The following is a 13,136-nucleotide window of genomic DNA, read 5'->3' as shown; positions in this document are numbered from 1 at the left end:
TTCAGATTAYACTGGAAAAAAACCACTTAGCTTCTACGTTCATTAATTCACCTGTAAAATGAACTGAACAACACTTTCCTATCTAGAGTTGTACTAAGGATACCTGCACTGAAATCTGGTAAGGCCTATATAAGACAAGATCATTTGGGAATAAATAGAATCTCATTATAGTAGAATAGAATTATATACTGGATCATATCATTTTTCCATCAGAAATCAACGAGACATTATTTTCTGGTATAAATATGAGCAAAACATATAAAAACTGCATCTACGTTAACAAATCAGAATTTAGGTTATAAAGTATCAGTAGATTCTAAAGGTGAATCACTAGCAGAACGTCCAGATAGATTTTGGAGGAGTTTTATGAGAAATCAATAATGCTTTTGCGTTGTCATAATTCTAAAATAGATATGACTTACAGCCTTTAATAAGACGGAGTTTCTCATAATATAAAACAGAAATGGAGTAACCTATTAAAATAATCTCAGATTTAAGAAGTTTCTTCCTGTAGCCTTAGTCACTTTCAAAAGATCAAGAAAAATATGCACGCTGGAGTCCCCATAACTGGACCCCCCATGCCCCTATTTAGGTTCATGCACTATTCTCTCTGTATTAATGAAAGAAGCAAAAATTACAATCACAGTAAAAGCGGAAGGAGGAGTGAGAACTATTATAGGTGATTTTCTGGTAAGCTTTTCTGTGTGTGAGTCAAAGGTGCGGACATCTGATGATGAAGCTTTTAGGGTCCCTCCTTAAAACAGCTCAGATTATAAGGTAGGAAACTTTGTATTTGAGTGTCATGCAAGAACAATTGGAAATGTGTCCAAGATTCCACTTTTCATCATGCTTGGGAAAAATGTGAAGAGGGTCATTACCACTTCAGCTTTCCAGGTCACAGGACTGACGTGTATCACGAGCAGGAGTGATGACTTAGCTACAGAAAAATGAAGTTCTGTACATGTGGACAAGCTAGACAGAGGAGAGACAACAGACAGCAGCTATCCTTGCTTGTCCAGGGATAATCAACTACCTTCTGTATTGACCTGTGCATCCGTAGTTTTGTGAAAGCAATTCTGATTATTCAAAAAACGCAATAGGAAAAGTACTACAACAAATGGCCCTTTGTAGTATTTTCTTGGCAGTATTAAAAAAATAGTTACTATTGGGTGCTAGCAACTAACCTGGCAGAGCAAGAAATAGCCTCCAAGGTAAGTTTGAGGCACGCTGCAGGCTACGAGACCTGCACGCTCGCTCCCTGCACCGCGGAGAGGGCAGTTTAACTTCCCGGCGCTGCCAGACGCCCTCACGATACACACTGGTGGCAAACAGGGCTGGTTTCCAGTGCCCCGGACGCTCGTTTCGGAGCTGCCGCCTGAGGACAGGCAAGAGCCTCCCGCCGCCGCCCTGCGCCGCGCCGAGCAGCGAGGTGGGAGGGCACGGAGGCCGCGAGCGGCCTTTTCCAACGGCTAACGGTCAACGGCCGGGGCTCCGGGGTCACCGGGGGTCAAGCACAGGTGAAAGGGCGCCAGACCGCCCCCAGCTCCGCCGCCCCCCGCCGAGCCGCCACTCGGCGCCGCCACCGCCACCGCCAGGGGAGGCCGCGCCGCCCCGCCCCCCGCCGCCTTGCCAAACGCGCTCTCGCGCCGGGCGCCTTTTGTCCCGGCCGCCGCGCCGTAGCGGGGCGGTGTTGATTGGCCGCGAGCAGCGGGAAGGGGCGCAGGCGGCGCGCGGCGGGTGAGTGCGGCGGCCGTTGGGGGCGGCGGGACCCTCCCTTTCCCCCCTCCCCCCCCCCCCGGGSGGCCCCGCCGCCGCTCTCGGGACGGACCCCGCCGCCTCGGGGCCGCGGATCTGGGCTGGGCGGTGGCGGGTGCCTCAGCTTAGAACAGCGCAGTGAAACGGCAAGCTTACTCGGTAGATAAAGCGGCGCCGGGAGGATTTTGCCGGCAAAATGTGTGCGCAAACATGCGCCCACGGTTTTAGTCCCTTTTTATTCCTGTTAGGTCCACACAGAATTTTTTCATTTCCTCCTTTCCCCTCTCCTCTTCCCCGCTGTTACAGTGAGCTGGGAAAATGAGTACATCCAGCCTGATTTTTTTTCGAGGGGGAGAGGAGGTCGGTGATGGGAGGTTTGGTGCCAGACACCTGTTTTAGGTGTTCTGCTTTTTTATAAGCACGTGGCAGTAAAGCTTCACATTGCATTTAGGATTTCTGTCATAAACCTTTCTTTAGAAATATTTCCCAWGGTGTATATACTGTCAAAGTATCTTTTGGGGCTATTCTAGTTGTTTTTAAACACACGCAAAAACAGCAAGTAAAAACAAAAACTGTGGATCCGTAGTACAGATAAATTGGTAAGTCTAGCGAAAGCAGATCTTGCCCAGTTCTGTCCGGTTTGGGCAGTGTACCTGGTACAGTACAAGCTATTTCAAAGCATGCCTGTATGAAAGCTTTATCTATAAAATGTTATGCAAACAAGTATTATACTGTAGATATCACACGTGAAATTGTAAGATGTATGTTAATATGAAAATGATGGAAAGTCTCAAAATCCTCATACTGATGAAATATTTTGTTGCAATTTACCACAGAAATCGAGCAACAAAAGGCTGACATAGTAATGGTGGCAACTCATCATTAGCACTATTTTCTACAATTAATTTAAAATGTAGAACAGCTGTTAGACAAAATGACTTAAAATAACATTAAAGCAGAAGTTAAGCAATACTGAATTAGGGCCTCATACCAAACTGTGCTTGTATGTTGTACCATGGATTTTTTAAACCGCAGCATTCTTTCAGGCTTTTGCACAAGTTAATTACAGTGCTTAACTCTAAACTTAGTGTAACTTAATTGACTCGTTTGAAGTCATCCTTTCAAATTTACTCCTTGCTCATATTTGTATAACTGAGATCAAAATCCCTTCTCTTGTTGTTTCAGCTCAGACTTCTATATGTAGAACATCTACTGGCTTCCTTCCCCCCCCCCCCCAAAGATAGGAACCAGTTACTAATTATTCAGTAATTTTAACAAATCCATTTCAGCAAAGAAAAATGGAGGCCTTTGGCTACATTGGAAGTTTACAAGTTGCACAGCATGGCAAATGATTTTAAATCAAGGATTCCTGTCAAGAATTTTGGAAGTTATAAAAAAAATGTCAGATGGAAGGTTTAATGCTATGGCTCTAGGAACTGTCTTTCCACATCTCCCCTTAAGGTTTTCCTTTTATCTCCTTTGATATTTTCTCTTACTGGGAGTCTTGAGAATCAGGGGACTGCCTGTCTGTGTTGAGTGTTTAAAGTCTACATTTGAGTGTGTTACTTATCCAAATGTTTCTTCCCCCTTCTCCTCTTCCCAGCCTACCGGGGAAGATCAAGATGAGTCTACGGAAGCAAACCCCTAGTGACTTCCTAAAGCAAATCATCGGACGGCCAGTTGTTGTAAAATTAAATTCTGGAGTTGATTATCGAGGTAAGTTCTCCCTCTGTCTCCCACATTAAGTAAAGTCTATTTCATTGTTTGGGGAGGTTGGAACAGATGCAGTGCTTTGTAAAAGCAAAGCAGTTTGACCCAAAATCTTGGAGTATGTGAATAGATCTCAGAATGGTGACATAAGAAAAAAGAAAAAGATCAACTCTGGAGAAACTAATGAAAAGGAGGTGGATTTAGAGATTAAAATGACTTGTCTAAATCATTAGTGTCCTAAGTCACAGATGATTAGACTAGAGCCTTAAGATGATTCCAAGTTTCTAAACTGAGATTGGCTTGAATTGCAACTCCTGAAATTTCCAGGCAGCTCCCTTTCCAGTTCTCTACTAGCCTGCTTGGTTAAAACTACCCTTTTCCTTCACCTTACTGTTCTCCAACTCCTCATACACCTTGGTCCAGAAGAGCATTGAACAGTAAACTGTGCCTACCAAGCTACTAAACAGTCATGTATGAGAGATGAAATGGAGTTATTTACATTCTTACTTAGACACTGCCTAGACTTGTGTCGCATCAAGACCCATGGAGATGAAGAAAAAGCTTTTTCTGTTTRACTTCTGCTCCTATATCTGCAGTGTGTATTAAAGCAGTCCAGCAGTTTTAATCCAGTACTTTTCAGCCCATTTGTAAATCTTTCTGAGCTGTATGTAGAATTGTAGCTTTCTTAAGTAGTAAATGAAACTTCTCCGTTCAGTGAAGTGTCCTACTCCTTTTAGGATAAGACTGTCAGCTTGTCAGGTTGTTTTAATAGGATTCAAAATTAAACTAAAACTTTTCATGCATCTCCTCTTCAGCATAAGCTAGGCATTTTATTATGGAAAGATTTAAATGTTATGGACCTGTTACAGGTCACTGCTTCAGAGGTGTAATTCAGTCGGCTTCAGCTTGGTGCTTGTGAGAGAAGACTTGTTTGTGCTGTGATGAGGAATCTCTGTATTGGGACAGTTTTAAATTGTGATTGTTCACTGACAGGGCAAGCAGCACTTTCTGATCCCTTCTGGTTCCTCTTTAGTGTCCCTCTCAGGTAACGATATTTGCAATCTGTTTTTTTTTTTTTGAGAACCATGTATTCTGAGCACTTCTAGGTGGGATCTGTGGCTGAAAAACTTCACTGCTTCTCATTTGTCTTTTGCCCTTGTAAATTCTTTCTTGCAGGAGACTGTAGTAACAGCTGATTAAAGTCAACTAAAGCAAGTCATCATCTGCCTAGAAGTACAGGGCTAAACTTGGTTTAGTTTTTGCATGCACTATTTTCTTTATGAACTATTTTGTTTTGGTACCTTCTGCCCAGTAAGATGAATCTGTAGTTGCTGTGGATGAACCACTCAACCTTCACCTTGACTGGGCCTGGGATTCTACTAGTTTAATATGCCTACAGTCAGGTCTAGAAAGAGTTGACCCACAGTTCCTTTACGCAGTGCTATTTGGCATTGGATTTTTTTTCCTGTCTTCCTTATTTGTTCCTTCTGCTCTCCCTCCTTCCCACCAGCAGCCTCCTTTGATGTTATCCTGCCAGAGTGCAGTTAAAAACAGTATGCTGTTCTCATTTGAAAAATACACACTCAATTCATTTTCTACAGAAATCCAACCAACATTTGTATTAAAACAACAACAATAAAAAACAACAACAAAAAATCCCAAACATTAAAAAACTCAGCATCGCAGACTTTTATTGCAGATCTGTCTATATTCTGCCTCTAGGCTGCGTTGCTAATTCTATGTCTGTACCTCTGTTCTCCTAGCCATCGTACATACAAATGTGACCTAATACAAGTGTTGCTCTGTAGCTGTAAAATATCTTCATTCTCTGCCAAGGGCATGCACACATCTAAGGGAAAAAGCCTTGGGAAAGTGCACAGGTAATCAGTGGTAAATTAGTATGTATGATTTCTATGTGTAGAGATGGATATTTATATGGAACTGAAGATAAAGTACTAGCCCGGGTGGGCTATGACAATATTTGATGCCATTACTGGCCTGAGTGTAGAGAAAATACAAAGGGAAGGAGGAAGAGAGTGAAACAAGCATGAATGCACTCTAGGAACAAAAGAGTCTGAAAATACTGCCATTTATGGCCCAGTGAATGATAGCTTAAAAACCCACACAGTCCAATTACAACTTTGGACAGACAGTTTTTTGCTTACTATTGTTACTTGGAGCACTCGGGATTACTGGAGTGAAAGAGAGTTCTGACTTTCATTTTGTTCGGGTTTTTTGTGCATTTAATAGCACTTTGTGAGCAGTCATTTTTTCCTGTTTATGTGGCAACAGAGGAAAGAAAAACACATACAGGAAAATAACATTCCCCCAACCATTACAAGTTGGCACAGGAGAACTTAAATTCTTAATTATTTAATAGAAGATATTACCGTAACACTTCTGAAAAATAAGACTATGTCCTAGAGGAGGATTCTGACTGGAGTTCTCCCCCACTCCCCAAGTACAGCCAATACACAGTATTTCTCAAATTTTAATGCAAGGTAAATAAATAAATAAGGTGCTTTCCAAACAAAGAAAAATACAATTTTAGTAGTATTGTCTATGTGTGCAAAGATGAAGTGGKAAAAACACACAGGCAAGACCGAGATAATAAATACAGTTTGTTACAAGTTGTTTTATGTGCATGATTAACAAATCAGATTGCATTCTCTGAGCAATTCTTCAATTCTTTACATCTATTTACCCCCACATTCAGTTCCTTACATATATAATCTCTTTGTTCATCAGATAAGCTAAATTTGTAGGTGGCTGTGGTTCTGATCCACTGCAATGCCCTTACCAGTGGGTGTAAATACTGAAGAGGGATTTTGAATAAGGAATGTGCCACCATACTGCCAGCACATAGGAAGTACTGTTTGAACAAGATACAGCCAGAACAGGGGCTACAAGAAGTGAGAATATAAATACTTCTCTTAAAAACAGTGCTATCCARATGTCCATTTTCTTGACCAAAAGAATATCAAATATTACAAAGGCAGAGAATATTTTTGATGTGCAATAATTAAACAGTATAATTTTATATTTGTGGGAAGATTTCAGTGTCATTTGAAAACACTTTGTCTGTTGAAAATTATGTAGAATTTTGTTTACACAAAAACAAAGACTTGCAGCCAATGTTCTTGTAGATCTGTAGGCATGAAAATAAGAAATATGAAAAAATGTATGGTGTCCTTTATTAAAAGGGCTATTCTTCAGATAAATACCTGACAAATGTTGATTGAAATTTTGATTTACATAGTCTTGTCCTTAGTCTAATCAGTTACAATTAACGTCACGAGTTCTCTTCAGGTAAGTGACTTAAAACCCAGCAAGAAGGGACTTAAACTTTCAAAGTGGAAGTCTTTCATCTTTTGAAAGTCATGCCTCAATGATTCCCCTCCCCCCCCCCCCCCCCCATATCAAGTGATGTTAAAATTGCTACTAGAGCCTGGGGTTCCTCACTCCTAGCTTAATTGTTTTAAGAACACTCTGGCCAACTGTCTCATCTGGACAAGCCTGGATTTTTGTTTTGTTAGGAAGAGATTTTTTTCTGTACTGTTCAAATACCATGCATTTTTAGTTACTTTAAGATATGTTTAAATTGATTCACTTTTAAACTGTCACTCTCTTCAGGTGTCCTGGCTTGCCTGGATGGGTATATGAATATAGCTCTGGAACAGACAGAAGAATATGTAAACGGACAATTAAAGAACAAGTATGGGGACGCATTTATCCGAGGAAATAATGGTAACTCTTTCTCCCTGTATTATTGCTCATAAGAAGATTGTGTTTGATGTTTATTTCTGAATTTGAGGAGTGGCTGAGGTGTAAGTGACTGCCTGCAGGCTTTCTTGGAAACCTTAACATATTTATTTTCTGTAGTGCCTCTTCAGTGTCTGTGCTCCTCAGCATTCCTATGTTCCTTTTTCTCTCTGAACCTGAAGTTCTCTTAGGGAAGCATGCTCTTTTCTAGCCTTCCTTAGAACTCAATTTCCTGTTGTCTGGCAGGTTTACCCTTGTGTACTTATTGCTTGCTTAGGTGGCCTCTGCTCCACAGAAGTTTGAGTTTTGCTAAGTAAACTATTCTGTAAATTTATGATACAGCACAGATATTGATAGCAGAAAATCATGCTAATACTTAGACTTCACTATCGAGCCTTTGGATGTCCCAGTGTAGTGGGTGGATTTTAGTTCACTTCAAGGACAATTAACATCCTGCTCCACTACGAGACAGACTTGCTTTTTCTTATACATTGAGGAGTACCCCAGGCTGCTGAAATGGGACTGTGGTGTCAGACCCCTAGTTGGGCTGTAAGAGCAGGCATGCCAGGGAGAAGAATATCTAAAAATAAACAGATGTTCACAAGTCAGATGTGAAGAGACTGATGGAAAAGGTAAATGAAGCACAGTTGGACCAAGCTACTCAAGAAGAAAATGGAGGGAGGGAAGGAGGGAATAAAAAGAACCAAGAACTGAATTCCATGGTACATAAAGTGTCAAGGAGAATGTGGTACCAGCATGAAAGATGTTATTCTGTCGTGGAAGGAAGAACAATCCTTGAGTAAGGCCAAGGTTTTTTGCAAGGAATTTGGATTATTAAAGGAAAGAGTGCAGTGACAGAGAGCTCCAGAGAGCTGGAGAATCAATTATGGAAATAATCTATTATAAAAAAAACAAATGGATGAGAGAGAAGACCAAAGAACAGGCTGAGCAGAAAAGTGAGACATCACAGGTATAGTAGCATGATTTGTATAATTTCCTGTTGTGAGTATTCAAAATGCATTTTTCATGGTTCTAACCCAAAGGAAAAACACTCCTAAAAAGCGTACAGGAAATGATGTTTTGGTATCAACAGTAAAGTAGGTGGAATATGTCAGCTGCTGTTATCATTAGCTTTGCCATAAGTGCTTGGGATTTCCACCTTTTGTTGGAAGATCAGAACTTTTGTGTCTGACCCCCATAATCTCTGCTGCTTAGAAACTCTCTCATGCACTCCTAAGTAATGCTGCAGAGTAGCTGGCTGTAGTTTCCCTCAGTTCAGCCTGCATCTGTTGGGGTGTACAGTTTGGCTATGAATATAATACCTGAAACAAAATAATATGTGTAAGTTTGATAGCATTTCTTGAAACCTGATTTTACAAATTTCCTGACTTTGTTCATGCTGAATAGGATTTATTACGCTTTTATTTTACCGTGAAAATAAGATGTTTTAAATGAACAGGCTTCTGTACCTTATTTACCAAGGCACTCTTATGTGTGTCACTTTCTCCTTTTCACAGTACTGTACATAAGCACACAGAAGAGGAGGATGTGAAGATGCCAGAAGGAGGCTATTTTGTACTTCTGAACCTCTCTGAATTGATGACCCCTCTTTGATTTGTAGTTAATAATTCACAGGTGAAATACACAGGTGTTTAAATTTTTTTTAATAAATGTAAACCAGTGTAAACTTCTGGAATGTTTTTGTTTCAGTTTCAAAGCATTGCTTGCTTCCACTGTACGGAAGAAAAATAAAAATGAAGTATGTAGTAGTGCTGCAAGACTAATTCAAAGCAACAGTTCATTTGATTGGAAAGTAAGCGAGTGTGGCATAATTGCAAATCAGAGCCTTGCACTGATGGCAAAACAATAGTTTAACTGAGGTTAGGAAGGGATAAACTAATATTTTGGTGAAAATGACGTGTCCCTTTTGGAAAACAGAGAGTCAGTTTTAAATACCAAACTGTAGGAAGAGTCATCGGGTAAAAAGTTCAGCTGCCGACTGCTAAATTAGCCAAAAAATCTTGAACTGTGGATTTGAATCAGGGGATGTAACAGTGACACTTCAACAATAGGGGTGAAGAAAGAATTGAATCAAATGGAAGAAAAGCCCTATGGGTTAGTGCTGTGCCAGCTGTGGGAGTCAGTCACCAGTGAAAAGCTCTCAGTTGGTAAGCCAGGACATCTAGCAGCTGCTTCCATGTCCTACCTCTGCTTCCCACTCCCTCTGCACCCCCCTCACAGTTATTATTATTTTTTGCATGTCTCTACAAAACACAAGGAACTTTTTCAATAAAAAGCAATTTTAATTAATATCTAAAGCTATTCCTGAAAACAGATGAGTAATCTTAGAAAACTTATGTAAACATATCATGTATATCCTGTTCAGATAATCCATTCTTACTCTTCCATCTCCTTCCCCCCAACCTAGTACCATACATATACTCTTTCTTTACATGCTAGCCAGAAATGTGAATGAATATATTGAGCTCAGTGAGTAAATCTAGTTCAGTTTTTCATAGATGCTTCTACCAGTTTGTAAAATATCTTTTCTCCTTTTATTTGCAGTCAGACAAGAAATAAAGCATGGATGTTCAGACACTTCTTAGTCCAAGTGACACTGTACTTAACAGCCATATTTTGAGAATGTTTTCTTGTTGCTCGGGGCAAAGTTACAACTTAGGGTAATATGCCTTGTGGTGAGGTTATTTACCCATTTTTTAATGAGTCTTCTGAAGCCCTGCTTTATTCTTTGGGCAGTTTGTCTTGCCTTTGGGAACAAAAAATATTTCTAACTGCAGATGAATGAGCACAAGACAATTGTGTGAATGTAACACTGGTCCATTCTTTCCAAGTACCAATAGCTCTAATGCAAATAAGATATGGTAACATTTCAGTTATCCAAGGGAGGAAATGCAGGTTGCTTTTTTTTTTTGGTCTTTTTTTAATGATCAGGTTATAATTCCAGATTATTTTGCAATTAATAGTTAACCTTTCTACATTAAGTACTTCAGAAGCCTCTACAGAGCACACAAATAGAGACACCACTTTACAATATGCTTCAGTAATTTATCATTTTTTCACAACGGCTTGAAAAGGGTCCAGGATGTAAGTACAAATCACCAATTTGCCCTTCTGTAAGTGACTTCTTTAAAAAAGAGAAAGATGTGCCTCCAAGAGGACCATGCAGTTTCTCATTTGTTTTGTCACCTATGTACAGCTGGCAGGTTACTGTGTCCTTTCACTCCCTGTTTTAAGAGTAGTTAATGCTGCTTATTCTTTCTCTCTTCCTCCTCCACCTTTCTCCCCCTTGTCCACCTACCCAACTGTGGCTACATATTTTGCATAGCATTTGCTTTATTCTCAAGACCTTGCATCCCTTATTTTGTAATTGCAGTTCTGTCTCTGCAAGCCTAGTTATGGAACAGCTTTCAGTCGTGATCCACTACTTCAAAAGGTAGTTCTGAAATATCTAAATGCATGGTCTGCTCACCCATATTAAACACTGAACTTCATAAATACTCTGTAGTTTAAATGCTGAGATTTTTTAATGTAATCTAGATCATGAAGTTAGTACAGAGTATTATCTCAGTGATGAAAAATGTATCAGGCACTACTCACCATGTGAAGTGGGTAAGAAATTTCATGTTAAACAGGAGCCATTACAATCCGTATTTAAATTTCAAAAGAAGAGGAATTAAAAATCTAATTCACACAATCGCTGACCTTTATGTACACATTGCAAGCCTTAATTCAATTTTCAGCCCCTGTATTTAAATGAAGTGAACATTTAATCTTGTCTTCAATTAGGCATTATAATGTTTTGATGTAGTTCATTTTAAGTTGGTTAGAACATTCATCTTGGATTTATATTACTTTTAGATTTTGTTTTGAATTACTATGTTCTGGATCACAACATACCAGTTGTAAGTAAATCAGACACTATGGACAGTCAGTATCCAACATTTAAGTTTTAAGGTGAACTATCCCATTATATGTGTATGTAAACATGAAAGTAGAGTAGTGTATTTCAGAAACTCTTGATATTTAAAAATGACTCAACCTAATTTATAAAATTCTCTTTCTATTGGGAGAAGGACCAACAGCGACTACATGTGTTTTCTATACTCTTACAAATGTTCTTAAAAGCATATCTTCACACACAAAGACAGTATTAGATACTAATGCTCATGCCCTTCATGTTATTTAGTTTACTATATTGTAATGCTCTTGTCCCAGTATTTGTGTATAAAGCAATTTTCCTTGTGGATTGAGCAGACAGTATATCATAATTAGGTTGAAAAAATATCTAGCGTGTCTAGGTCAGGACTGAAAATGACACATTCCTATAGCAACTTAAAAGCATTTGTCCATAAGAGAAATCACTTGTCTTAGAAAAGAGCATCCAAAATTAACAAACAAAAAATTGCATGTGGTTCAAAGAATAAAGTTGCATTTATGTATGTAAGTAGTAATTTTATGTGATGGGATCACTTCAAAAACTAAGGCCATTCAGCCATTGCCCCCCTCCTAACCCTTTTTCAAGCTTTCAGTTCAGACAGCCTCTAGGAAGAACAGTAACTCTGGATATGCTAAATCCCCACATCCAGTGTAAAAGTTGCTTATAAAAATCAAAATTGAAAAGCCAAACTAAGTCTCATCTCCTTACACAAGCGCCTGGCCAGGAGTGACAATATACCCTATTCTATGGAAGCAAAAGAAAGCAAGGCAGGAGGAAGGGACTAAATACTTACTGGGTGGTTGAGGGGTCTGTGCAGTCAGAAGTCAGGTTACTACTAAGGCCTGCAGCACCCTTGAGTGCCCCTATATAAAGGGAGCAGAGCATGCTAGGAAAGGTCCGCTTTAAAGGCATATTCACTGATGACCAGTCAGTTTTACAATTTGTTTGCCACCTGGTTCCTAGTTCGAAGGGAATTGTATGAAAACTGCTCTGTACATTATTTATTTTAATTCTTTCCATCTTTTTTATGATGTTAAAATGACAGAACAGCTACCCAGAATCCATTCAGATATTACTTGCCCATTAAGTCTTAAGGTTCATACCCAGTTCTAAAAACAGGTTTTGCAACACCCTTAGCCTGACAACTGTAGATTTCAGCTGCATTGTTCACAATAGTCAAAAATGTGTGGAAGCATTTGCAAGTTGACAGTCTTAGAACATTTGAATGATGGTACCAAAGCAATGTCTGCATCTCCAATGTGCCAGCCCATGCCTGCAGCTAGTTCCAGCTCATTGTCGTTTTTGAAAGCAAATAAATTGCAGAGCCAGTAGTTTTAAAGTCTCAAGTTCCTGTGCCCAACTGTTCTCCAAGGCAGAGAAATTGGACAGGAGTAAGCTTTTCCTGACCTGTGCAACTTATGGTACCAAATAAAAGGTTTTTAGGCTGAAATTTTAAGCTAATGAGGCTCACAAGGCCACATTATATGTTGGGTGTGTGCGTGAGTATGTGTCAGTTCATTTCCACCAGTAACATGAATATACTTGCCAACTTCAGCTCAGTTTGATACAGGAATAGCAAAAATAGACAACTGGATAGAAACGGAAGGTCTTGCTAATGCTTTTGCTAGAAGGTCAGTACCTTCCTTCTAAATAGATATCAGAGAAACATCCTCTTCCCTGCTCTCTCAGACACAGAGCCACAGACATGCACAGATCGACCTTGAGATGCCAACTGGTAGGCATTATTCTTCATTCTGCCTATGGAACTACTTTGCGTTTTTAACCTCTCTCCCTCTCCATTTAAATGTTGGACACCACTCTTTTAGTTTTAAAGATGACATGAAATTTTCTTAAATAAAATTGTGCTTCCAGGTTTGTTGGTTCAATGATCAGTTCCTTGCGATCTGGACTTAACTAACTGTTGCCACCTCCAACCTCTGTACTTGTTGAT

At 39.7% G+C, this 13,136-nt stretch overlaps 1 protein-coding gene across 3 annotated transcripts; it reads left to right on the top strand.

Moving 5' to 3' along the window:
- The first annotated feature begins 1,495 nt into the window (after nt 1–1,495).
- On the top strand, nt 1,496–9,011 carry LSM6 (LSM6 homolog, U6 small nuclear RNA and mRNA degradation associated). Of its 3 annotated transcripts, none has more exons than XM_026087505.1 (4): nt 1,496–1,517; nt 3,359–3,471; nt 7,099–7,212; nt 8,745–9,011. In XM_026087505.1, exons 2-4 carry the CDS (start codon nt 3,378–3,380, stop codon nt 8,777–8,779), a joined length of 243 nt encoding a protein of 80 aa, XP_025943290.1. In that variant the 5' UTR covers nt 1,496–1,517; nt 3,359–3,377; the 3' UTR covers nt 8,780–9,011. The 3 variants fall into 3 exon arrangements, with proteins under 3 accessions (XP_025943290.1, XP_025943291.1, XP_025943289.1); XM_026087506.1 differs by lacking the exon at nt 1,496–1,517 and adding an exon at nt 1,643–1,737; XM_026087504.1 differs by lacking the exon at nt 1,496–1,517 and adding an exon at nt 2,256–2,354.
- The last annotated feature ends 4,125 nt before the right edge of the window (nt 9,012–13,136 follow it).

The sequence above is a fragment of the Apteryx rowi genome, unplaced genomic scaffold, assembly GCF_003343035.1.
Source record: "Apteryx rowi isolate R43461 unplaced genomic scaffold, aptRow1 scaffold_72, whole genome shotgun sequence".
NCBI lineage: Eukaryota > Metazoa > Chordata > Aves > Apterygiformes > Apterygidae > Apteryx > Apteryx rowi.
Note: the sequence above shows the minus strand (reverse complement) of the source record. Positions and strands in the feature narration are given on the sequence as shown.